The sequence below is a fragment of the Scyliorhinus torazame genome, chromosome 19 (genome assembly GCF_047496885.1).
Source record: "Scyliorhinus torazame isolate Kashiwa2021f chromosome 19, sScyTor2.1, whole genome shotgun sequence".
Classification (NCBI taxonomy): domain Eukaryota; kingdom Metazoa; phylum Chordata; class Chondrichthyes; order Carcharhiniformes; family Scyliorhinidae; genus Scyliorhinus; species Scyliorhinus torazame.
The window spans coordinates 98,131,478-98,154,734 of record NC_092725.1 but is presented as its reverse complement, the minus strand read 5'-3'; the positions used below and the strand labels follow the sequence as shown (position 1 = coordinate 98,154,734).

At 51.0% G+C, this 23,257-nt stretch overlaps 1 protein-coding gene across 1 annotated transcript in view; it reads right to left on the bottom strand.

Annotated features, from left to right (window-relative positions):
• The window catches only part of tmem263 (transmembrane protein 263), a 77,805-nt gene that overhangs the window by 21,116 nt on the left and 33,432 nt on the right, over window positions 1-23,257 (bottom strand). The window contains exons 2-3 of the mRNA XM_072483970.1: window positions 13,213-13,287; window positions 6,397-6,466 (exon numbers count right to left, since the gene is read on the bottom strand). Of these exons, the coding sequence (XP_072340071.1) occupies window positions 6,397-6,466; window positions 13,213-13,287 (145 nt within the window). The remainder of the gene's footprint in view (window positions 1-6,396; window positions 6,467-13,212; window positions 13,288-23,257) is intronic.

Here is a 23,257-nt window from a genome sequence, read left to right as displayed (position 1 = left end):
GAATTTCAAAAGGAGGTTCCGAAGCGACCAGGATCCTTTAACACATTACAAAAGTTTCATTAGTAAACCGGGAAAAGTATATTGAATTTTATTTACCCAAAAGTGGAGACAATAGGCAAACATGAAAAATTCTTATATTTGGAAATTTTGAGTTCAGAGAGGTGTTTGAGAACAATGGAATCTGAGATGAAAGGGGAAAAAAGGATATTTAAGGAGAGATATTTAGCTGAGTTGAGGTGGCTGTGTAGGAGAAAGTGTCCTGAGACCGTGCCGGGAGAAGGTGTGAGGGTTGTGAATTTGAAGTAGTCACCCAGTTTTAAGTCAGAAAAGTCTTTGATCAAGAAGCAGTCTGTTTCTGAACCTTTCTTTTGGAGTCCATATCAGGATGGAAGTGTTTGAGAAGTCACCTGGCATCCCTTTATTCAAATGTCAGCAGTTCTTTGTTTTGGGTAATATTACTGGGTAATATTATAATTAAAAATCTCTCGACAGTAGTTGTTTACTTCTGTGTTCTGACCAAGTGTTTTTTTGGGGGGGTTGTTCTGCTAAGGTTGTTTTAACTGTGTAACTTTAATCTTATGTGTTTAAGGTTTTTTTTCTTGTTAATAAATCTTTTAATTTTTAAAATCCCAAAGAAGTTATTAGAATTCTATGTTTTTGGCGTCAGTAACTTTTCCATCTCATTTTCAAATTACAGAAAAAAGGCTTATGATCAGTAAGACAGGTTTCCCTCTGAGATCTGGCAGCTGTGGTCGTGACATATTTAAGACAGAGATTAGGAAGAATTTCTTCTCCCAAAGGATCATGATCCTTTGGAATTCCATATGCCAGAGAGATGTAGAGGCTAGGTCACTGAGTATATTCAAAGCTGAGATGGGCAGTCTCTTGAACTATAGAGAAAGTTAAAAATGCATCTCTTTTTGATTATTCACAGGATGGGGTATTGCTGGCTAGGCCAGCAATTATTTGCCATCCCCAATTGCCTTCAGATAGTGGTGGTGGTGAACTGCCTTCTTAAATGCTGGGGTTCATATTGTGTAGGTACACCCACAGTGCTGTTAGGGAGGGATTCCAGGATTTTGACCCAATGACAGTAAAAGAACAGAGATATATTTCCAAGTCAGGATGGTGTGTGGCTTGGATGGTAACGTCCAGGTGTTGGAGTTCCCAGGTATCTGCTGCTCTTATACTTCTAGATGGTAGTGGTCATGGGTTTGGAAGATGCCTCTGGTTCCTATTCTGTTACGTTCCCTGGGTCAGGAGGTTGTGGGTTCGGGCCCTACTTTGGAGACTTGCGTACATAATACAGGCCTGCTCCCCATCGCAGTAAATGATTACAACCACAGGAATATAACAATTATCATCAGTCTCTTCAAAAGGAACATTGAATGTTATGAGTTTATATGTGACCTTGTCCTTGTGGGGAGGCAGTGGCATAGTGGTATTGTCACTGGGCTAGTAATCCAGAGTCCTGGGGTAATGCTCTGGGGGCCATGATTTGAATCTCACCACAGTGAAATTTGAATTCAATAAAAATCTGGAATTGAAATTCTAATGATGACCATGAAACCATTGTCAATTGTTATAAAAACCCATCTGCCATCCTGGTCTGGCCTACATGTGACTCCAAATCCACAGCAACGTGACACTTAAATGCAATTAGGAATGGACAATAAATGCTGGCCCCGTCAACCAGCGATACCCATACGTGAATAGAAAAAAACTTCCTCTCTTAAGAGATAGCTTCAGAGTATCCCTTTCCCCTTGCACAGGCTGGCGTTAGGGTTCGGGTACTCAGAGTTACAGAGCTTTTTTAAAATTTAAAATGCCCAATCTTTTTTTTCCCAATTAAGGAGCAATTTAATGTGGCCAATTCACCTACCCTTCACATCTTTGGGTTGTGGGGGTGAAACCCACGCAGACACATAGAGAATGTGCGAACTCCACACGGACAGTAACCTGGGTCTGGGATCGAACCAAGCTCCTCGGCGCCGTGAGGCAGCAGTGCTAACCACTGCGCCACAGTGCCATCCAGAGTTACAGAGCTGTGAGACAACCTTATAAATAACAATAAATGAAGAGGCTTCCTTCATGGGGATAGGGTGGAGGTGTAGGCTTAAGTAGGGTGTTCTTTCCAAGGGCCGGTGCAGACTCAATGGGTTGAATGGCCTCCTTTTGCACGGTAAAGTCTATGATTCTATGTCTGCACCCTCTAACGTGCTCTACTGTGTCCTCTGCCTTCATCACAACAACCGAATCATTCCATAGAACTGGTTAACTATTCTATCCAACCTATTAAATTGCAGGAAAAAATGGAATTAAACCAAGAAATTCAAGTTACACTGGGTTCATTCTACAGTCCCAGAACTGGAGGAGCTGAGAACCTATGGAATACAGGAATCATTCCCACAAATAATGGTCCAAGGGCTCCGCCCGGTGGAAGGGCCGGCATTCACCCTGCACTTCGACTCAAACCATGAAGCGTCTGATTCTGAATTCACTTCCAATACTGAGGCCAAAAATGTCATAGAGGGAGACTCTGCGCTCTTTATGGAAGACATGGACCCAATTTTGGTTGCAGGACAACAAAGAGATAGTGGAAGCGTCGAGACGGGAGGTGAAGAGGTGGAGCTGCGAAAGGGAATTTGGCCAAATGTGATAATAAAACCTTGGCTCAGTGGTTGGCATTGCCTGACCTCTGAGTCAGACAGTTGTGGGTTCAAGGCCCACTCCAAAGACTTGTACACATAATCCAGTATGACACCCCACTGTGATAAGGAGTGCTGCACTGTCTGAGGTGCTGTTTTTCAGATAAGCCAGGGGAGAACAGGGGAGCTCACCCTCGTGCCCTGGTCAACATGTATCCCTCAACCAACAGCACTATAAACAGATGACCTGGTCACTTATCAGTTTGTGGGAGCTTGCTGTGCATATATTGGCTATATTTTGATGATTGCACCTGCATCAAATGTATTTCATTGGCTCTGAAACATTTTGGAATGTTCTGAGCTTGTTAGTGGTTCGAGGTTCTCTATTAATGCAAGTTGCATTTTTTGTTTTCATTCTTGAAACATGGTGTCATTATAACCTCCCCTCTCTCCTGAGCTGGGAATCAATTGCACGTTTAAAAACACCAAGTGCTCCCCAACCCATGCCAGAATTGTATGTGGAGGCGGTTAAAATCCAAGGGTGAGCCTGTCTCCACATGTCCCACTCACTCCACATCCATTTAATGGACATAGGTCATTGGCTCAAGTTGGGTCCTCCAACTCCAACTGGGAGGGAGTCCCACCTCTGAGAGCAGTTGGCCAATCAAATGATCAGCAACTCTGATCTCCAAGCAGGGCCAGGGGGACAGTGGCCACGGGCAGTGCCCAAAGAAGACAGGCCATGGAACTGTTTCTAAAGGCAAATCCAGGGTCTCACCCGGTTGAAGCTGGCAGTTCCGAGTGAGGGAGGTGTAGGGGCCCAATTCTGGGAGGCAGGGGGGAAGAGGTGGGGGGGGGGGGGGGGAAGAGGGGGAGGCTCAATTGGCCACATGTTGCCAACAGCTGTCAACAAGGTTGCCACATCTTACCACCAGATACTTGGCACTGGCTTCCACCACCATGGATAAAATCCTAGTGACGGCAGGAGGATTTTGATTGGCCACATCGGAGCCTCGCTTGACACGCAAGCGGGACTGATGCCTCTTCCGCCATAGCTAAAATCCCAGTGCCACCAGGCAAATAATGGACACAGGTCATCATGGTGCACACTTTTGCACCCTTCCCGCCTGCCAAATCACCCCCAGTTTAGGATGGAAGTTCCAGCCCAAAATTCAATGGAGCAAAATTGCAGAGTAGCCTATCACTCCCCAATATTTCCCCATGTTCCTGCTCATCTACTTCTGCCCAGGTACGTTGCACAAGCAACTGATCACATCCAGCAACACAGGAACCACATTCATCCAAAGTGAAATATGCCCATCCTTAACTCCATCTTTCTCACAAGGTGAATATTATCCATTCTGTGAGCGTGTTCCAGATATGGGGCGTCAAAGGGAGAATGGCCGTTGGCCGCCGTGAATCCCTCCCCCGCCCCCGCCGAAGTCTCCGGTACCGGAGATTGGGCGGGGGCGGGAATCGGGCCACGCCGGTTGGCGGGACCCCCCGCTGGATTCTCCGGCCCAGATGGGCCGAAGTCCCGCCCAGAAATTGCCTGTCCCGCCGGCGTAAATCAAACCTGGTATTTACCGGCGGGACCAGGCGGCGTGGGCGGGCTCCGGGGTCCTGGGGGGGGGGGGGTGCGGGGCGATCTGACCCTGGGGGGTGCCCTCACGGTGGCCTGGCCCGCGATCGGGGCCCACCGATCCGTGGGCGGGCCTGTGCCGTGGGGGCACTCTTTCCCTTCCGCCTCCGCCACGGCCTCCACCATGGCGGAGGCGGAAGAGACTCTCCCCACTGCGCATGCGCGGGAAACTGACAGCGGCCGCTGACGCTCCCGCGCAGGCGCCAGGAAACTGACAGCGGCCGCTGACGCTCCCGCGCATGCGCCGCATTTCCGCGCCAGCTGGCGGGGCAACAAACGCCATTTCCGCCAGCTGGCGGGGCGGAAATCCCTCCGGCGTCGGCCTAGCCCCTCAATGTTGGGGCTAGGCCTCCAAAGATGCGGAGCATTCCGCACCTTTGGGCCGGCGCGATGCCCGTCTGATTGGCGCCATCTTTGGCGCCAGTCGGCGGACATCCCGCCGTTGGGGGAGAATTTTGCCCATGATTTGGGGACAAAACATAAGAACGTAGGAAAAGGAGACCATTCAGCTCCTTGACATGTTCTGTCATTTGATGATAGCTGATCTCTATCTCAACTCCATTTATCCAACCTTGCTCCATATCCTTTGATTTCCTTACCCAATAAAATTCTATTGATCAAACCCTTGCAGGCTCCAATTGAATCCCTGCGTCCAAAGTCTTTTGAAGGGAGAGAATTCCAGTTTTCCACAAACTTTAGTGCAAACAAGTAATTCCTGATTTCATGCCTAACCTACCTAAATCCAATTTGAAGATAACGCCCCCTTGCACTGGACTACCCCGTCAGAGGAAATAGTTTCTCTATATCTCAAATCCTTTTGTATTGCTGAAAAAAAGACACTATGTCGATACTTTTCATCTTACACTCATCAGGACAATTTGCAAAATACCAATTGTAAAGAGAACAATTTAGACTGCATGAGGAGAGAGGGCTGATTGATTGGCAAGTGGCCTCCGATTGGTAGACGTGTTGGCACGGAGAAGGGAGCAGGTAACAGTTAACTGCCAAGCTTTTGTTCAAATTCAAACCTGACAACCTCAAAGATGCACTGATGTCCCCTTATAAAGATGGCAAGGCAATTCCCAGGAGGTTCATACTTCTGTTGGGTGATTTCCCTGCAACAAAAACCATCCGAAACTCCGATTTAAATCTCAAAATTTGGATGGTTTTGACTATCATACAGCAACAATTACCCAGGAAAAGTTGGAAGAATTAAAATCACTTTAACTCCTAGGTAACTATAGTACTAGCCTACCCCGGCCCTCCACACGACTCCCCCCCCCCCCCAACTTGCCATTCAATAAGCACTCTCTTCATGCGGTATAAATTGTTGTTCCCTTTACAATTGGTATTCTTGTGAATGGCCCTGATGAGATAAAGAGAAAAAGCTGAATGAGATATAAATTCTGTTCATGCAGCCCCCCCCCTCCTTTAACCCCGGTATAATTCTGGTGAATCACATGGATTCCATTCCAACAAATCCTTCCTGCGATGCACTTCCCAGAAACGGACAGAATGGACAGGGCTCTCCTCACCACCATGCCGAAACCGTGGCCGGCGCCGGGGCAGAGAACCCATTTCCCCGCATGGAATACTCGTAGAGTACACCGCGCTGCATATCCCCTACCTGCGGCCATTGCTGGAGGCCCGCCCTGCCATTCACCTCCCAGTTTTTCTGGCGTGGGGCATAGTCCCAAAAACAGAGAATCCAATTACTCCTGTTGGGAGTCTGACCAAGGCTCCGTATGACAAAAGCGTCATTTCCGAATTTCCTATACAAAACCCATTGAGATCAAACCAACGGCTCTCTTATCTCTGTGTAATTTTACCACACAAAGTCCAATATTCCTGCTCGATGTTCCACGATAACTGGGAACAATTGAGAATGAAGGACAAAATCTTCACTCACTCTCATTGGACAACTTACCTGACAGCTTTCCTTCTATCCTCAAACCTCCCAGGAACAAAATCACTTGGTAAACGTGAAAGTCTGATTCACTGCTGACTTCTCACTCAGGGATTATATTGGTTCCCATACTGACTGTCAACGGAGCAGAGGGAGCTCTTGCTCATGTGTCAAGTATGACCCTCAGTCATGGTACTCACCTTCTGGAGGAAGCTCCCTCAGATATGAGGGCATGTCCTTCTGATCTCCACTTGCTTGTTCCATTGGTCTCTATCAAGAAACAATTGAAAATCTTAGCAGACGTCCAGATGGACAGCATTTTCTCAAGTCTAGCAGATTTCCTGTGACGGCCCACTCTGCCGGTCAGTTGTGTTTGGGTGCAGTGTGGTTAGAGTGGTAGGGGAAACTGGCCCAGGGACAGCAGGCCCAATTCATGTCACGTGTTGAAGTAAATCCCGAATTTGTGTGATGTTGCAAAATGGGGAATAGTGAATTGGCAGTAAAACATCTTCATTTTGATTTCCATTGACCTCTGCAGGTGGGAGAGAGGGATGGGCAGCAAATGGGGGAGGGGCCTTGGGCAATGGGTGGGGAGGAGGTGCTGGGCTGCAGATGGGGAGGGGTTTTCTAGACAGGTTAAATGATTGGGCAAAAACTTGGCAGATGGAATATAATGTAGGAAAATGCGAAGTTATGCACATTGATAGGAAGAATAAAGGAGCTGAAGAACAAAGAGGCAGCATGGTAGCATTGTGGATAGCACAATTGCTTCACAGCTCCAGGGTCCCAGGTTCGATTCCCGGCTTGGCTCACTGTCTGTGCGGAGTCTGCACTTTCTCCCCGTGTGTGCGTGGGTTTCCTCCGGGTGCTCCGGTTTCCTCCCACAGTCCAAAGATGTGCAGGTTAGGTGGATTGGCCATGCTGAATTGTCCTCAGTGTCCCAAAATTACCCTTGGTGTTGGGTGGGGTTACTGGGTAATGGGGATAGGGTGGAGGTGTGAGTTTGGGTAGGGTGCTCTTTCCAAGAGCCGGTGCAGACTCGATGGGCCGAATGGCCTCCTTCTGCACTGTAAATTCTATATTAAGTAGAGAAAGACTGCAGAAAACAGCAGCTCCGAGGGATTTGAGGTCCTCGTGGATAAATCACAAAAAACTAGCATATATTCAACAGGTGATAGGCAAGGCAGATGGCATGTTGGCCTTTATTTAAAAGGGAATGGAGTATAAATATGGGGAAGTCTCGCTAAAACTATACAAGGCATGAGTTAGACCACACCTGGATTACTGTGATCGTTTATGGTCCCCTTCTCTAAGGAAAGATATACTGTAAGAAGTCTTACAGCACCAGGTTAATGTCCAACAGGTTTGTTTAAACGTTAGCTTTCAGAGCACTGCTCCTTCCTCAGATTCACTTTGGATACTGGTGGGGGGGGGGGGGACTTACCAGGGGTAAGCCATGGGGTACAGGTCTCTGGCACAGAGTCTGGCCCTGTTGCTCAGAAGGGAAGGGGGGAGACGAGTAGAGCGTTAGTCATTGGGGACTCCATAGTTAGGGGGACAGATAGGAGATTCTGTGGGAACAAGAGAGACTCGCGGTTGATGTGTTGCCTCCCAGGTGCCAGGGTCTGTGATGTTTCGGATCGTGTTTTCGGGATGCTTAAGGGGAGGGGGAGCAGCCCCAAGTCGTGGTCCACATAGGCACCAACGACATAGGTAGGAAAAGGGATGGGGATGTAAGGCAGGTATTCAGGGAGCTAGGGTGGAATCTTAGAGCTAGAACAAACAGAGTTATTATCTCTGGGTTGTTACCCGTGCGACGTGCTAGCGAGACGAGGAATAGGGAGAGAGAACAGTTGAACACGTGGCTACAGGGATGGTGCAGGAGGGAGGGATTCAGATACATGGATAATTGCGGCTCATTCTGGGGTAGGTGGGACCTCTACAAATGGGATGGTCTACACCTGAACCAGAGGGGTACCAATATCCTGGGGGGAAAATTTGCTAATGCTCTTCGGGAGGGTTTAAACTAATTCAGCAGGGGGATGGGAACCTAAATTGTAGCTCCAGTGTACAGGAGGTTGAGAGTAGTGAGGTCATTAGTAAGGTTTCAAGGTCGCAGGAGTGTACTGGCAGGCAGGAAGGTGGTTTGAAGTGTGTCTACTTCAACGCCAGGAGCATCCAGAATAAGGTGGGTGAACTTGCAGCATGGGTTGGTACCTGGGACTTCGATGTTGTGGCCATTTCGGAGACATGGATAGAGCAGGGACAGGAATGGTTGTTGCAGGTTCCGGGGTTTAGATGTTTCAGTAAGCTCAGGGAAGGTGGTAAAAGAGGGGGAGGTGTGGCATTGTTAGTTAAAGACAGTATTACGGTGGCAGAAAGGACGTTTGATGAGGACTCGTCTACTGAGGTAGTATGAGCTGAGGTTAGAAACAGGAAAGGAGAGGTCACCCTGTTGGGAGTTTTCTATAGGCCTCCGAAAAGTTCCAGAGATGTAGAGGAAAGGATTGCAAAGATGATTCTGGATAGGAGCGAAAGCAACAGGGTAGTTGTTATGGGGGACTTTAACTTTCCAAATATTGACTGGAAACGCTATAGTTCGAGTACTTTAGATGGGTCAGTTTTTGTCCAATGTGTGCAGGGGGGTTTCCTGACACAGTATGTAGATAGGCCAACAAGAGGCGAGGCCACATTGGATTTGGTACTGGGTAATGAACCAGCCCAGGTGTTAGATTTAGAGGTAGATGGGCACTTTGGTGATAGTAACCACAATTCCGTTACGTTTACTTTAGTGATGGAAAGGGATAGGTATATACTGCAGGGCAAGAGTTATAACTGGGGGAAAGGCAATTATGATGTGATTAGGCAATTCAGAGGATGCATAGGATGGGGAAGGAAACTGCAGGGGAAGGGCACAATTGAAATGTAGAGCTTGTTCAAGGAACAGCTACTGCGTGTCCTTGATAAGTATATACCTGTCAGGCAGGGCGGAAGTGGTCGAACGAGGGAACCGTGGTTTACCAAAGTAGTTGAATCACTTGTCAAGAGGAAGAAGGAGGCTTATGTAAAGATGAGACGTGAAGGTTCAGTTAGGGCGCTTGAGAGTTACAAGTTAGCCAGGATGGACCTAAAGAGGGAGTTAAGAAGAGCCAGGAGGGGACATGAGAAGTCCTTGGCAGGTAGCATCAAGGAAAACCCTAAAGCTTTCTATAGGTATGTCAGGAATAAAAGAATGACTAGGGTAAGAATAGGCCAGTCAAGGCCAGTAGTGGGAAGTTGTGTGTCAAGTCCGAGGAGATGGGAGAGACATTAAATGAATATTTTTTGTCAGTATTCACACAGGAAAAAGACAATGTTGTCGAGGAGAATACTGAGATTCAGGTGACTAGACTAGAAGGGCTTGAGGTTTATAAGGAGGAGGTGTTAACAATTCTGGAAAGTGTGAAAATAGATAAGTCCCCTGGGCCTGATGGGATTTATCCTAGGATTCTCTGGGAAGCTTCTAAGGAGATGCAGAGACTTTGGCTTTGATCTTTATGTCATCAATGTCTACAGGAATAGTGCCAGAAGACTGGAGGATAGCAAATGTTGTCCCCTTGTTCAAGAAGGGGAGTAGAGACAACCCCGGTAACTATAGACCAGTGAACCTTACTTCTGTTGTGGGCAAAGTCTCGGAAAGGATTATAAGAGATAGGATTTATAATCATCTAGAAAGGAATAATTTGATTAGGGATAGTCAACACGGTTTTGTGAAGGGTAGGTTGTGCCTCACAAACCTTATTGAGTTCTTTGAGAAGGTGACCAAACAGGTGGACGAGGGTAAAGCAGTTGATGTGGTGTATATGGACTTCAGTAAAGCGTTTGATAAGGTTCCCCACGGTAGGCTATTGCAGAAAATACGGTGGCATGGGATTGAAGGTGATTTAGCGGTTTGGATCAGAAATTGGCTAGCTGTAAGAAGACAGAGGGTGGTGGTTGATGGGAAATGTTTAGCCTGGAGTTCAGTTACTAGTGGTGTACCACAAGGATCTGTTTTGGGCCACTGCTGTTTGTTATTTTTATAAATGACCTGGAGGAGGGCATAGAAGGATGGGTGAGTAAATTTGCGGATGACACTAAAGTCGGTGGAGTTGTGGACAGTGCGGAAGGATGTTGCAGGTTACAGAGAGACATATATAAGCTGCAGAGCTGGGCTGAGAAGTGGCAAATGGAGTTTAATGCAGAAAAGTGTGAGGTTATTCATTTTGGAAGGAGTAACAGGGATACAGAGTACTGGGCTAATGGTAAGATTCTTGGTAGTGTGGATGAGCAGAGAGATCTTGGTGTCCATATACATAGATCCCTGAAAGTTGCCACCCAGGTTGATAGGGTTGTTAAGAAGGCGTACGGTGTGTTTGCTTTTATTGGTAGAGGGATTGAGTTTCGGAGCCATGAGGTCATGTTGCAGCTGTACAAAACTCTGATGTGGCCACATTTGGAATATTGCGTGCAGTTCTGGTCGCCGCATTATAGGAAGGATGTGGAATCATTGGAAAGGGTGCAGAGGAGATTTACCAGGATGTTGCCTGGTATGGAGGGAATATCTTCTGAGGAAAGGGACTTGAGGCTGTTTTCGTTAGAGAGAAGAAGGTTAAGAAGTGACTTAATAGAGGCATACAAGATGATCAGAGGATTAGAAAGGGTGGACAGTGAGAGCCTTTTTCCTCGGATGGTGATGACTAGCACGAGGGGACATAGCTTTAAATTGAGGGGAGATAGATGTAGGACAGATGTCAGAGGTAGGTTCTTTACTCAGAGAGTAGTAAGGGCGTGGAATGCCCTGCCTGCAACAGTAGTGGACTCGCCAACATTAAGGGCATTTAAATGGTCATTGGATAAACATATGGGGCGCGATTCTCCGACCCCCCACCGGGTCGGAGAATCGCCAGGGGCTGCCGTGAATCCCGCCCCCGCCGGTTGCCGAATTCTCCGGCACCGGATATTCGGCGGGGGCGGGAATCGCGCCACGCCGGTTGGCGGGACCCCCCCCCCCCCAGCGATTCTCCGGCCCTAATGGGCCGAAGTCCCGCCGCTGTCAACCCACGCCAGCCGGCGTGGATTGAACCACCTTTGGGACGGCGGGACATGGCGGCGCGGGAGGGCGACGGGGTCCTGGGGGAGGTGCGGGGCGATCTGGCCTCGGGGGGAAACCCCCACGGTGGCCTGGCCCGCGATCGGGGCCCACCAATCTGCGGGCGGGCCTGTGCCGTGGGGGCACTCTTTTCCTTCCGCCTTCGCCACGGTCTCCACCATGTCGGAGGCGGAAGAGACTCCCTCCACTGCGCATGCGCGGGGATGCCGTGAGCGGCCTCTGACGTTTCCGCGCCAGCTGGCGGGGCACCAAAGGCCTTTCCCGCCAGATGGTGGGGCGGAAATCAGTCCGGCGCAGGCCTAGCCACTCAAGGTTAGGGCTCGGCCGGTCAAGATGCGGAGGATTCCGCACCTGTGGGGCGGCGCGATGCCGGACTGATTTGCGCCGTTTTTGGCGCCGGTCGGCGGACATCGCGCCGATATCGGAGAATCACACCCATGGATGATAATGGAATGGTGTAGATGGGCTTTAGATTGGTTTCACAGGTCGGCGCAACATCGACGGCCGAAGGGCCTGTATTGCACTGTAATGTTCTATTGTTCTATTAGAAAGTCCATCGGATAGATACTTGAAGGGGAAAGATCCACAGGGCTAGGGTTAAAGGTGGAGCTGCGATTCAATCAACATCACTCAAACAAATTATAGAAATGAATCGTAGAATGGTCACAACACAAAAGGATTAAGTGACTGTTCATTTTGTCCCAGATTATTGTGACTAAAAGCTTTCCCACCACTGAGGTTAAACTGACTGACCTGTAGTTTCTGGGTTTATCCTTAAGACTCTTTTTTTTTGAACAGGGGTGTGGCATTTGGCAATTGCCCAGTCCTTTGGCACCAGCCCCGGCTCTAAGGATGGGTGGACGATTATAGCCAATATCTCCACAATTTCCAACCTTACTTCCCTCAGTATCCTCAGATGCATCTCATCCGGTTTTGATGATTAATCGACTTTTAAGTACAGCTAGCCTGTCTAATGTCTCCTGTTTATCAATTCTTAGCCCAACTAGTGGCTCAACCGCCTCCTCTCTCGCAATGACTTTGTTGACTGATGCGTTTAGTACCTCAGCCATGCCCTCAGTTTCCACTCATAGATCCCCTCCGTCGTCCGTAATTGGCACTGTTCCTCCTTTTACTGTTTAGCTGCTAAGAGATATGTAAGATATGATCTGGCCACAATCACAATGCTGTTTCTACATTGCGACAGTGGCTACACTTCAAAGTAGTTCATCGGTTCTAAAGTTCCCCGAGATCCTGAAGGGCACTCTATGAATATTTTTTGAATCTCACATAAATGCAAGCTCTTCTTTTCCTTCAGTTGAATAGTCCTTTCACAGATTTGAAACTGTTTTTATGATTTTATTGAATGACAGAGCAGGCTTGAGGGGCCAAATAGCCTACTCCTGCTCCTATTTCTTTTATTTTTACGTTTGTTGCGCCAAATGTCTTCGATGCTCTATCATTCTATGATTCTTTGACTCCTGTCCCATCTATCGTTTGGTTACAAATAATAATAAGAGTCTTTAATAGTGTCACTAGTAAGCTTATATTAACACTGCAATGAAGTTACTGTGAAAATCCCCTCGTCGCCACATTCCGGCGCCTGTTCAGGTACACTGAGGGAGAATTCAGAATGTCCAAATTACCTAACAGCATGTCTTTTGGGACTTGTGGAAGGAAACGGAGCTCTGAAGCAGCAGTGCTAACCATTGTGCTACCGTGCCGCCCTAGGTCAGCTACCGAGGAGAAGGAGAACATAGGACAGGAGAACATAGTTTTAGAAATGTGATGTGGGGAAGGTTGCAGGGTGGGGGGGGGGGGGGGGGGGGGGCTGCATACGAGGGCAGGAAGAGAAGGAAATTCCCATATGATTTCAGTGCACGTTCACCTGTATATATTTGCGCCGTCTCTGAGGGATGTTCTCTGTTCTTTCACCGATGTTGTACGAGGCAGTTGGAAGATCCTGTGCGGAAATCAAGGGGGGAAAAAAGTTTTGACAGAAGTTGTTCGCACACCAGAACAGAGTTCACCTCGAAAAGATGGCACTTACCTGCCTCAGGCCTATCCTGAAAGCCTGGGCTTGGGGTTGACGTGCTATCCAGAGTTGGAGACAATTACTGAGGGCAACCAGTGCCTGGAACTGCAGGGCTGCTGCAGTACGAGGAACTGGAGAGTGGGGAATCTGCCAGCATTCATCAGTAGGGTAACGTCATCATCCCACTGGCATTCGACGTGTTTGGGACTGTTCCTTTCCAATTATTTCAGAAGGCATTGTGAGCCTCATCACCTTCTTTGGCGGCATAAGGTCACAGGAAATGAATTTCAAAGCGGTCATTCCTTTTACTTCACACAGAATTAATGGTATTCCCCAGGACACAGCTGCATGGATGAGGGTTAAAGACAAGTGAAAAAAAATCTTAGGGCTGACAAAATGAAATCATTTTCTTTCAGCACTTTTCTTTGCTAACCGTCAAAATGGTGGAGTTGGGAAAGAAAAGGCTGTTTTCTAAACTGTTAAAAATCACCCAATCAGATCATAAGGAGCATGCTTAACCGCCTGACACCAACATCCCCATTTGTCATTCCTCATCAGCTTTCTCCCGGGATATCACTGTGTGCTCTTCTCCTGCCAGACTACAAATTGAAAGCTGATCGCTTGGATCTCAGCAGATTTCTGTGTGTCCTGAGTGGTATAACATACTGTGCATTATTTGATACAGTGCACATGTCCTTATTAAGACAAGCTGCTGTATTTTTATACAATGAGTAACGCAACAGGAGATTTGCAGGAGTACATCTGCTACATCTCTGGCAGGTGTCGGTCACACTTTGGGACGTTGGTGAGGCTGCACCTGGAGCACCGTGTACAGCTTTGGTTTCCTTACTGAAGGACGGATATATTTGCATTGGCAGCAGTTCAGAGATCATTCCAGGAGGCTGATTCCTAGTTCAATGGGGTTGTCTTATGAGGAGGTTGAGTAGGTTGGGTTTCTACTCATTGGAGTTTAGAAGAATGAGAGGTGACCTTATTGAGTCACATAGGATTCTCAAGGGGCTTGATGGGCAGTTGCTGAGAGGGTATTTCCCCTTGTGCGAGCACTCCGGCGCCGTGCTGGCCCCCTGTGGGCCACGGAATCGCTGGGCCAGGAGGCCCGTCGATGGCGGCGTGAAACACTCCGGTGTTTACTCCAGCGTCAACACCGTATTGCAGAACCCCGGCCAAGGTTCTTCCCATCATCTTTCATCAGAAGCTGTGCTACAGTCTTGACCGGAAGGCCGCAGGTGACAGGTCCCGAGGGCACAATAGAGCACGGGGTCGCCCATTTAAAGCAGAGATGAGGGGGAATTTCTTCTCTCAGAGGGTAGTGAATCTGTGGAATTCTCTGTGGAGGCTGGGTCAATCAAGACAGATTTTTGATTGACAATGGAGTCAAGGGTTATGGGGGGGGGGGGGGGCCGCTGACCGGAATGTGGAGCTAAAGCCACAGTCAGATCAGACATGAGCTTATGGACTGGCAGAGAGGGCTCGAGGGGCCAAATTGCCTACTCCTCCTATTCCTTATGATCTTATGGAAATGAAAAATATCCTTTAAAAAGAGAAAAGAATGTCACTCTGGAGCTTGAGAATTATTAATGAGAATTCCTGGATTTCCTTCAGGTGTTCCTCCAGAATGCCCTTAAAGAGACACATCCACGTTGTCAGCTAATCACCGCCGCTGCATTCCAGGCTACCCATGTCCACGGGGGGGTGATATTAAAATGGCAACACTGCATGAATTAATAACCAGTTTCCGACAGGACTATAACAGAATAAAGAATTCCATTCTACGTTGGAGACCCCTTAAGTGCCCTTTTAGAAAGTAAATGTCTTGCGGGGAAAAGAGTGCATTATCAGCACTAAAGTTCAGTTTTGTCCTGCCCAACAGGGGGTAAGTTCATTACAATTGAAACACAGTTTGTTCCGGTCACTGGCTTCCTCTAATAACTTGTCGGGATGTGGGATTGTCAACATTTCTAGCCCGTTCCTATTTGTCTTTGGGACGGTGATGATGGTGAGCCACCATCTCGCTTCTCGACGTAGTGGCTAAGATCACGTGTAGTATTAGATAGTTTAATATCTGGGGTAGAATTCTCCGGCCTCCCGGCCATGTATATCTCGTTAGCAGGAGGCAGCCCACTGTTTATCCCACTGCGATCAATGGGATTTCCCATTGAAGCCACCCCACACCCCTGGGAAACCCACGGGCAGGGGTGCACTGCTGGAGGGATCAGAGAATCCCGACGACAGTGCACAGTTGGAGAATTCTCAACTTGATATCATAGTATCCCTACAGTACAGGAGGACATTCGGCCCATCGGGTCTGCAGCGACCTTCCGAAAGAGGACCTTACCTAGGCCCACTCCCCTGCCCTATCCTCGTATCCCCAGCTAACCTTTTGACACTTAGGGGAAATATGGCATGGTGAATCCACCATGCACATCTTTGGACTGTGGGTGGAAACCGGAATACCCAGACAAAACCCACACAGACACGGGGAGAATGTGCAAACTCCACACAGACAGTGACCCACGGCTGTATTTGAACCTGGGTCCCTGGCGCTGTGAGGGGGCAGTAATAACCACTGTGCCATGTCTTTGCATGTCAGCCGGGTCTCTGCTGGTAAAACTTGTGCTTCTGAATCAGGGGCGGGATTCTCTCAGCCCGGGGCCGGGCCGGAAAGTCCCCGCGACCGGCGCGAATCACACCACGCCGCTCCGACGCCGGGACGCGATTCTCCGCAGAGTGGAGAATCGGCGCCATTGGCACCGCCGTGGTTGGCACGGCCCCGGTCGGGCGCCGCTATATGCGGCCGGCCGGCCGATTCTCAGCCCGGGATGGGCCGAGCGGCCGATGTAAAAAAAGCCAAGTCCCGCCAGCGCCGTCCACGCCTGCTCTCAGCCGGCGGGGGGCGGCCTGTGGGGTGGGGGGAGGGGGGGGTCTGACCCAGGGAGGGGGGCGGGGGGGCCTCTCTGGCTGGCGGCCTCCTTTCTTCCGCGCTGGACCCTGTAGTCCTGCTCCATGTTGCGTCGGGGCCGGCGCGTTGAAGGAAGCCACTGCGCATGTGCGCGTTGGCACTGGTGCCACTGCACATGCACGGATCCCGCGGTGCCCATTTGATGCCGGGATCAGCAGCTGGAGCGGCGTGAACCACTCCAGTGCCATGCTGGCCCTCTGCAGGGGCCAGAATTGCAGTTCCTGAGGCCGTGTTGACCAACGGCGTTCCCGACAGCGTCAACACTTAGCCTCAGGATCACAGAATCCCGCCGCTAATTGCTGTTACTTCAAGTTCAAGAGGCAGTGGTGAGGTGGGGTTGTCACTGGATGAGTAATCCAGAGACCCAGGGTAGTGCTCTGGGGACCTGGGTTTGATTGTGAGGAGATCCAAATCGACTGCAGCAGGACGTATGGGCAGATAAACTGACAGATGGAATTTAATACAGAGAAATGTGAGGTGATGCATTTTGGCAGGAGGAATAAATAAATCTGTACTGTTCCCTTTTATATAGCCTCAAAGTCCTTCCTATAGTGTGAAGCCTAAAACAGCACACAATCTCCAACTGTGACCTTACAAAGCATTTATTCAGATTCACCATTATACCTTGACTTTTATGCTCTATTTATTCCCGGAACCCCCAAATCTCATCTCTTCCACATCACCCAACCGCTCCCCATTGGAACTTATGGGGAACTGGACTTCCCTTTTCTCCAGACTTCCCAAATAGAACCAGGAAACATTCCAAATTTCTTGGAGAAAAGAGTTGCCCACACTTAAGGCCTTCATGACATTTTTGTGAGATAATAGTAGTTCAGCTCTGCAAAGTAGTTAAACCACAGGAATAAACAAAGGCCGAGATTCTCCGAGCCCACGCCGGCTCGGAGAACCAGAGTTGACGTCAAAACGGCCTGCGGCTCTGGTCCGACGCCGGGACGCAATTCTCCGGTGACCGAAGAATTGCCGCCAGCCATGCGCGATTGACGTTGTGCCAGTCAGAGGCCGTTGGAAGAGGCCCCCGCGGCAATTCTCCGTGGTCGACCGGCCGCGTTCCCGCCAGCGTGGTTCTAACATGGTTCCACCCAGCAGGAGCCGGACCCGCGGCCACAGTGGCCGTCCTGGTGGGGGGATCAGACACTGTGGGGGGGGGGGGGGGGGCCTCCACGACGGCCAGGTCCGCGATCGGGGGCCACCGATCGGAAGGCGCGCGCTGTGTGGCTCTGCCATGTTGCGCGGGCCCGGCGCGGAAGCGGCTGCTGTGCACATGCGCGGGCCCATGGCCGTCAGTGCAGGGCCGCGTATCGACGCCGGCGCTGCGTGGAGCACTCCGGTGTTTACATATTGCAAAATCCTGGCCAAGGTTCTTCCCATCATCTTTCATCAGAAGCTGTGCTACAGCCTTGGCCGGAAGGCCGCAAGTGACAGGATATTGTCCCGGTGACTCGATAATGAAATACAGTAATTGAACAAGGTTTGGGAGTCAGCTTGTCGTTCAGTGGCAGCACTCTTCTCTCAGCGGTATAAGACTAAGCATAAATAATTCAACAGCTTGGGAACGGGATCCTGAGCAGGAAGGAATTAGAGCTAGTTCAACATATAGTGCAAAATTCTCACTGGGAGCAGTGAATGGGCATTTTTGTTAATGGGATGTGGGTGTCACTGGCGAGGCCAAGATTGACTTCCCATCCTAACATTCAATGGCATTACTATCACTGAATCCTCTTGTGGTAAACCACTGTAGTGCATATTGTGGTAAACGGCCACTGTATTATATGTAATGTGGTAAACCACTGTATTGTATAATGTGTATAGTGGTAAACGACCACTGTATTATATGTAATGTGGTAAACCACTGCCCGATGGCTCCACCACCCCTTGGGCTCGGTATAAAGGTGGCTGGTCTCCGCCTCTGACCCAGTTCGGGATCAGAGGCCAGGAGGCTTCCTGTTTAGTTTATTAAAGCCTCCGTTACGTTCACCACTCGTCGTGTGTTCATTGATGGCATATCAATTTAATAAACTAAACTTCTAAGCCTGATCGCTTGGAGCTGGACCCAGAGCCAGCCGACGCCACTGCAACTTTTGAGCACTGGCTAAGCTGCTTCGAAGTGTACCTCAGATCCTTCACCGAAGACTTCACCGACCTCCAAAAGAAGCAGATCCTCCACGTACGGGTGAGCCCTCAAGTCTTTCTTCTCATCAGGGACGCCCCCTCATATACGGAGGTGATAATGCTGCTGAAGGGACATTATGTTAAGTCTGTGAACGAGGTGTACGCTAGGCACCTTCTTGCCATGAGACGACAATGCCCTGGGGAGTCACTAGCAGAATTCCTGTGTGCCTTGTGGGTACTCTGCCGGAACTGTGACTGCCAGGCGGTATCGGCTACCCAACATGCGGAGCTGTTGACCAGGGACGCTTATGTCGCGGGCATGAAATCAAACTACATCCGCCAGCGCTTGCTAGAAGGGGGTACTCTTGGCCTCCCAGAGACAGTGCAGCTCTCAAACTCGCTGGAGGTGGCCTTCCAGAACATGGAGGCCTACACCTCTGACCGCGCTGCACCCTCATAGACCTCTTGGGTGCCGCCATCATCCGACCCGGGTGCGCGCAAGCCTGTGCCACGCAGCATGAGTCAATGCCGGAAGCCCGAAGTGCTACTTTTGCGGTTTGGATAATCATCCCCGACAACGTTGCCCTGCACGGAACGTGACTTGCAACGGGTGTGGGAGGAAGGGCCACTTTGTGAAAGCCTGCCAGGCCCAGCAGCGCTGCCTGCTGCCTGTCGGGGCTGCCCCTAGCTGCCGCGCTACCCGCCATGTGCGACCCGTGGGTGCCGCCATCTTCGCCGCCATCTTCAATTTCGGCCGCCACATGCAACCCATGGGGGCCGCCATCTTTGACGCCATCTCTGATGCCACCCGCCACACGTGACCCATGGGGGCCGCCACCTTCAGACCATCCCGCAGCCTCCCGGGAGCCCTGATCACCCGATTGTACGCTGGCTGCTGCTACCTCCGACCAGCCTACCCATCACATTCCGAAGCTCGCCTCCATCACGCTCATCCAGTCCCAGTCTCATCACCTCACAAAATCTACGATGACCGTCCGGATCAACGGGCACGAGACGGCCTATCTTTTCGACTCCGCGAGCACAGACGGATTCTTACACTCAGACACGGTAAGGCGCTGCTCCCTCCCAATCTTACCTGCGACCCAGAAAATCTCCCTGGCTTCCGGATCCCATGCAGTAGAAATCGGGGGTACTGTGTTGCGACCCTTACTGTACAAGGCGTAGAGTACGCTAACTTCAAACTCTATGTCCTGCCACTTCTCTGCGCTGCCCTATTACTGGGACTCGACTTCCAGTGCCGTCTCCAGATCCTTACTTTAAAGTTTGGTGGACCCATGCCCTCCCCTCACGGTCTGTAGCCTCACGACCCTTAAGGTCGCCCCACCCTCGCTCTTCGCTAACCTCACCCTGGACTGTAAGCCCATCGCTACTAGGAGCAGACGATACAGTGCCCGGGACAGGGCCTTTATCAGGTTGGAGGTCCAGCGACTCCTACGAGAGGGAGTCATTGAGGCTAGTACCAACCCCTGGATACCCCAAGTGGTGGTTGTCAAGACTGGGGAGAAGCACCAGATGGTCATCGACTACAGTCAGACCATTAAACGGTACACGCAGCTCGATGCGTACCCCCTCCCCCGCATATCTGACATGGTCAACCAGATTGCGCAATATCGAGTCTTCTCCACAGTTGACTTGAAGTCCGCGTACCACCAGCTCCCTATCTGCCCGGAGAACCGCCAATACACTGCCTTCGAGGCAGATGGCCGCCTCTACCACTTCCTCAAGGTCCCTTTCGGCGTCACCAATGTGGTCTCGGTCTTCCAACGGGAAATGGACCGAATGGTTGACCAGTACGGGCTGCGGGCCACGTTCCCTTATCTAGATAATGTCACCATCTGCGGCCATGGCCAGCAGGACCATGACGAAAACCTCCGGCACTTCCTCCACACCGCCAAACTCCTGATCCTCACCTACAATAAGGAAAAATGCGTTTTCCGCACAACCCGCCTAGCCATCCTTGGCTACGTTGTGGAAAACGGAGTCCTAGGGCCCGACCCCGACCGCATAGATTTCATAGAATTTACAGTGCAGGAGGCCATTCGGCCCATCGGGTCTGCACCGGCTCTTTGAAAGAGCAGCCTACCCAAGCCCACATCTCCACTCTATCCCCATAACCCACTAACGCCACCCAACACTAAGGGCAATTTTGAACACTAAGGGCAATTTAGCATGGCCAATCCACCTAATATGCACATCTTTGGCCTGTGGGAGGAAACCGGAGCACCCGGAGGAATCCCACGCACACACGGGGAGAACGTGCAGACTCTGCACAGACAGTGAACCAAGCCGGGAATCGAACCTGGGACCCTAGAGCTGTGAAGCAATTGTGCTATCCACCATGCTACCGTGCGCCCCCTCCTGGAACTCCCTCCCCCCTCCCCCACTGCCTCAAGGCCCTGAAGAGATGCCTGAGGTTCTTCTCTTACTATGCCCAGTGGGTCCCCAATAATGCAGACAAGGCCCGTCCACTTATTAAATCCACCATTTTTCCCCTGACGGCTGAGGCCCGCCTGGCCTGCAACCGCATCAAGGCAGATATTGCCAAAGCCGTGATGCACGCTGTGGACGAGACAATACACAGCGGGGCAAGATCAAGAACGACAAGATTCTGAGGTGGAGGATCGAGCTCTCCACCTACAACTACGATATCTTGTACCGACCTGGGAAGCTCAATGAGCCCCCAGATGCCCTATCCCGCGGTACATGTGCCAGCGCACAAGTAGACTGACTTCGGGCCCTCCACAATGACCTCTGTCACCCGGGGGTCACCCGTTTTTTTCACTTTATCAAGGCTCGCAACCTTCTCCATTGAGGAGGTCAGGACCGGGACCAGGGACTGTTGGTCTGCGCGGAGTGCAAACCGCACTTCTATCGGCCCGATAGAGTGCACCTGGTAAAGGCCTCTCGCCCCTTTGAGCGCCTCAGCATCGACTCCAAAGGGCCCCTCCTCTCCACTGACCGTAACGTGTACTCCCTCAACGTTGTTGACGAATACTCAAGATTCCCCTTTCCCATCCCGTGCCCTGACATGACCTCTGCCACCGTCATCAAGGCCCTGCACAGTCTTTTCACCTTGTTCGGGTTCCCCACCTACATCCACAGCAATCGGGGATCCTCCTTCATGAGCAACGAGTTGCGTCAGTTCCTGCTCAGCAAAGTCATCTCCTCCTGGAGGACGAACTGCTACAACCCCCGGGGCAACGGACCGGTGGAGAGGGAGAACGCGACGGTCTGGAAGGCCGTCCTCCTGGCCCTATGGTCTAGAGGTCTCCCAGTCTCCCGCTGGCAGGAGGTCCTCTCCGATGTGCTCCACTCCATCCGGTCGCTCCTGTGCGCTGCCACCAACGAGACCCCTCACGAACGTATGTTTGCCTTCCCCAGGAAGTCCACCTCCGGGGTCTCGGTCCCGTCCTGGCTGACAGTCCCAGGGCCCGTCCTCCTCTGGAAGGACGGAGGAGCCATAAATCGGATTCCCTCGTCGAGAAGGTCCTGCTCCTCCATGCCAATCCACCATATGCCTGCGTGGCACATCATGACGGGCAACAGGACACAGTCTCCCTCCGAGATTTGGGACCGGCAAGTTCCCCAGCGACCATCACCACCACCCCCGCCTATACACCACCCCCCCCTCCACCGACTCAACAACTGGGTGAAGAAGAGGACAACACACTCCCGGACGCGCAGGTCTCAACACCGGTGCCCACACCACAGCCGGGACTGAGGCGATCATGGCGGAAGGTCAAGGCCCCCGACAGACTTGACCTTTAAGCCCACTTCACCCCCGCTGGACTCTTCTTTTTAACAGGGGGCGAATCTGGTAAACCATTGTATTGTATTATATGTAATGTGGTAAAGCACTGCCCGATGGCTCCGCCTCCCCTCGGGCTCGGTATAAAGGTGGCTGGTCTCCACCTCTGATCCAGTTCGGGATCAGAGGCCAGGAGGCTTCCTGTTTAGTTTATTAAAGCCTCCGTTACGTTCACCACTCGTCGTGTGTTCATTGATGAAATATCACCCCTATCATCAACATCCTGGGGGTTACCATTGACCAGAAACTGAACTGGACTAGCCACATAAATACTGTGGCCACCAGAGCAGGTCAGAGGAATTCTCTGGCTGGGAACTTCCCCTCTGACTCCCCAAAGCTTGTCCACCATCTATAAGGCACAAGTCAGGAATATGATGGAATACCCTCCTCTTGCCTGGATGAGTGCAGCTCCAATAACACTCTAGACTGGCACCCCATCCACCACCTTCAACATCCACCCCCTCCACCACAATGCACAGTGGCAGCAGTAGTTTTCCGGGTTACAACTGACTGAAGGAGCAGTGAATTCTCCACTGATTCTGGGCTGGATTCTCCGTTTCAGGGACTATGGCTGGATTATCCGAGCCTCCGCGCAGCAATCACGCTCGGCGGGGGGCGGAGAATGTCCGTCAGACCCACAATTTGGTCCGACGCCGCTCCAACAATTCTCCGGGGTCACCGGCAATCGAGCGCGCGGTCGACACGGCCCGGTCGGGGGCCATTGAAAGAGGCTCCCGTGCCAATTCTCCGCCGACAACTGGCCAAGTTCCCGCCGGCGTGATTCACTCATGCATGGGCGAGATTCTCCGACCCCCGCCAGGTCGGAGAATCGCCGGGGGCTGGCGTGAATCCCGCCCCCGCCGGTTGCCGAATTCTCCGGCACCGGATATACAGCAGGGGCGGGAATCCCCCTGCCCCTGGTGGGAGCTGGGAGTGAGTCTGCAGCCGCCCTGCTGGGG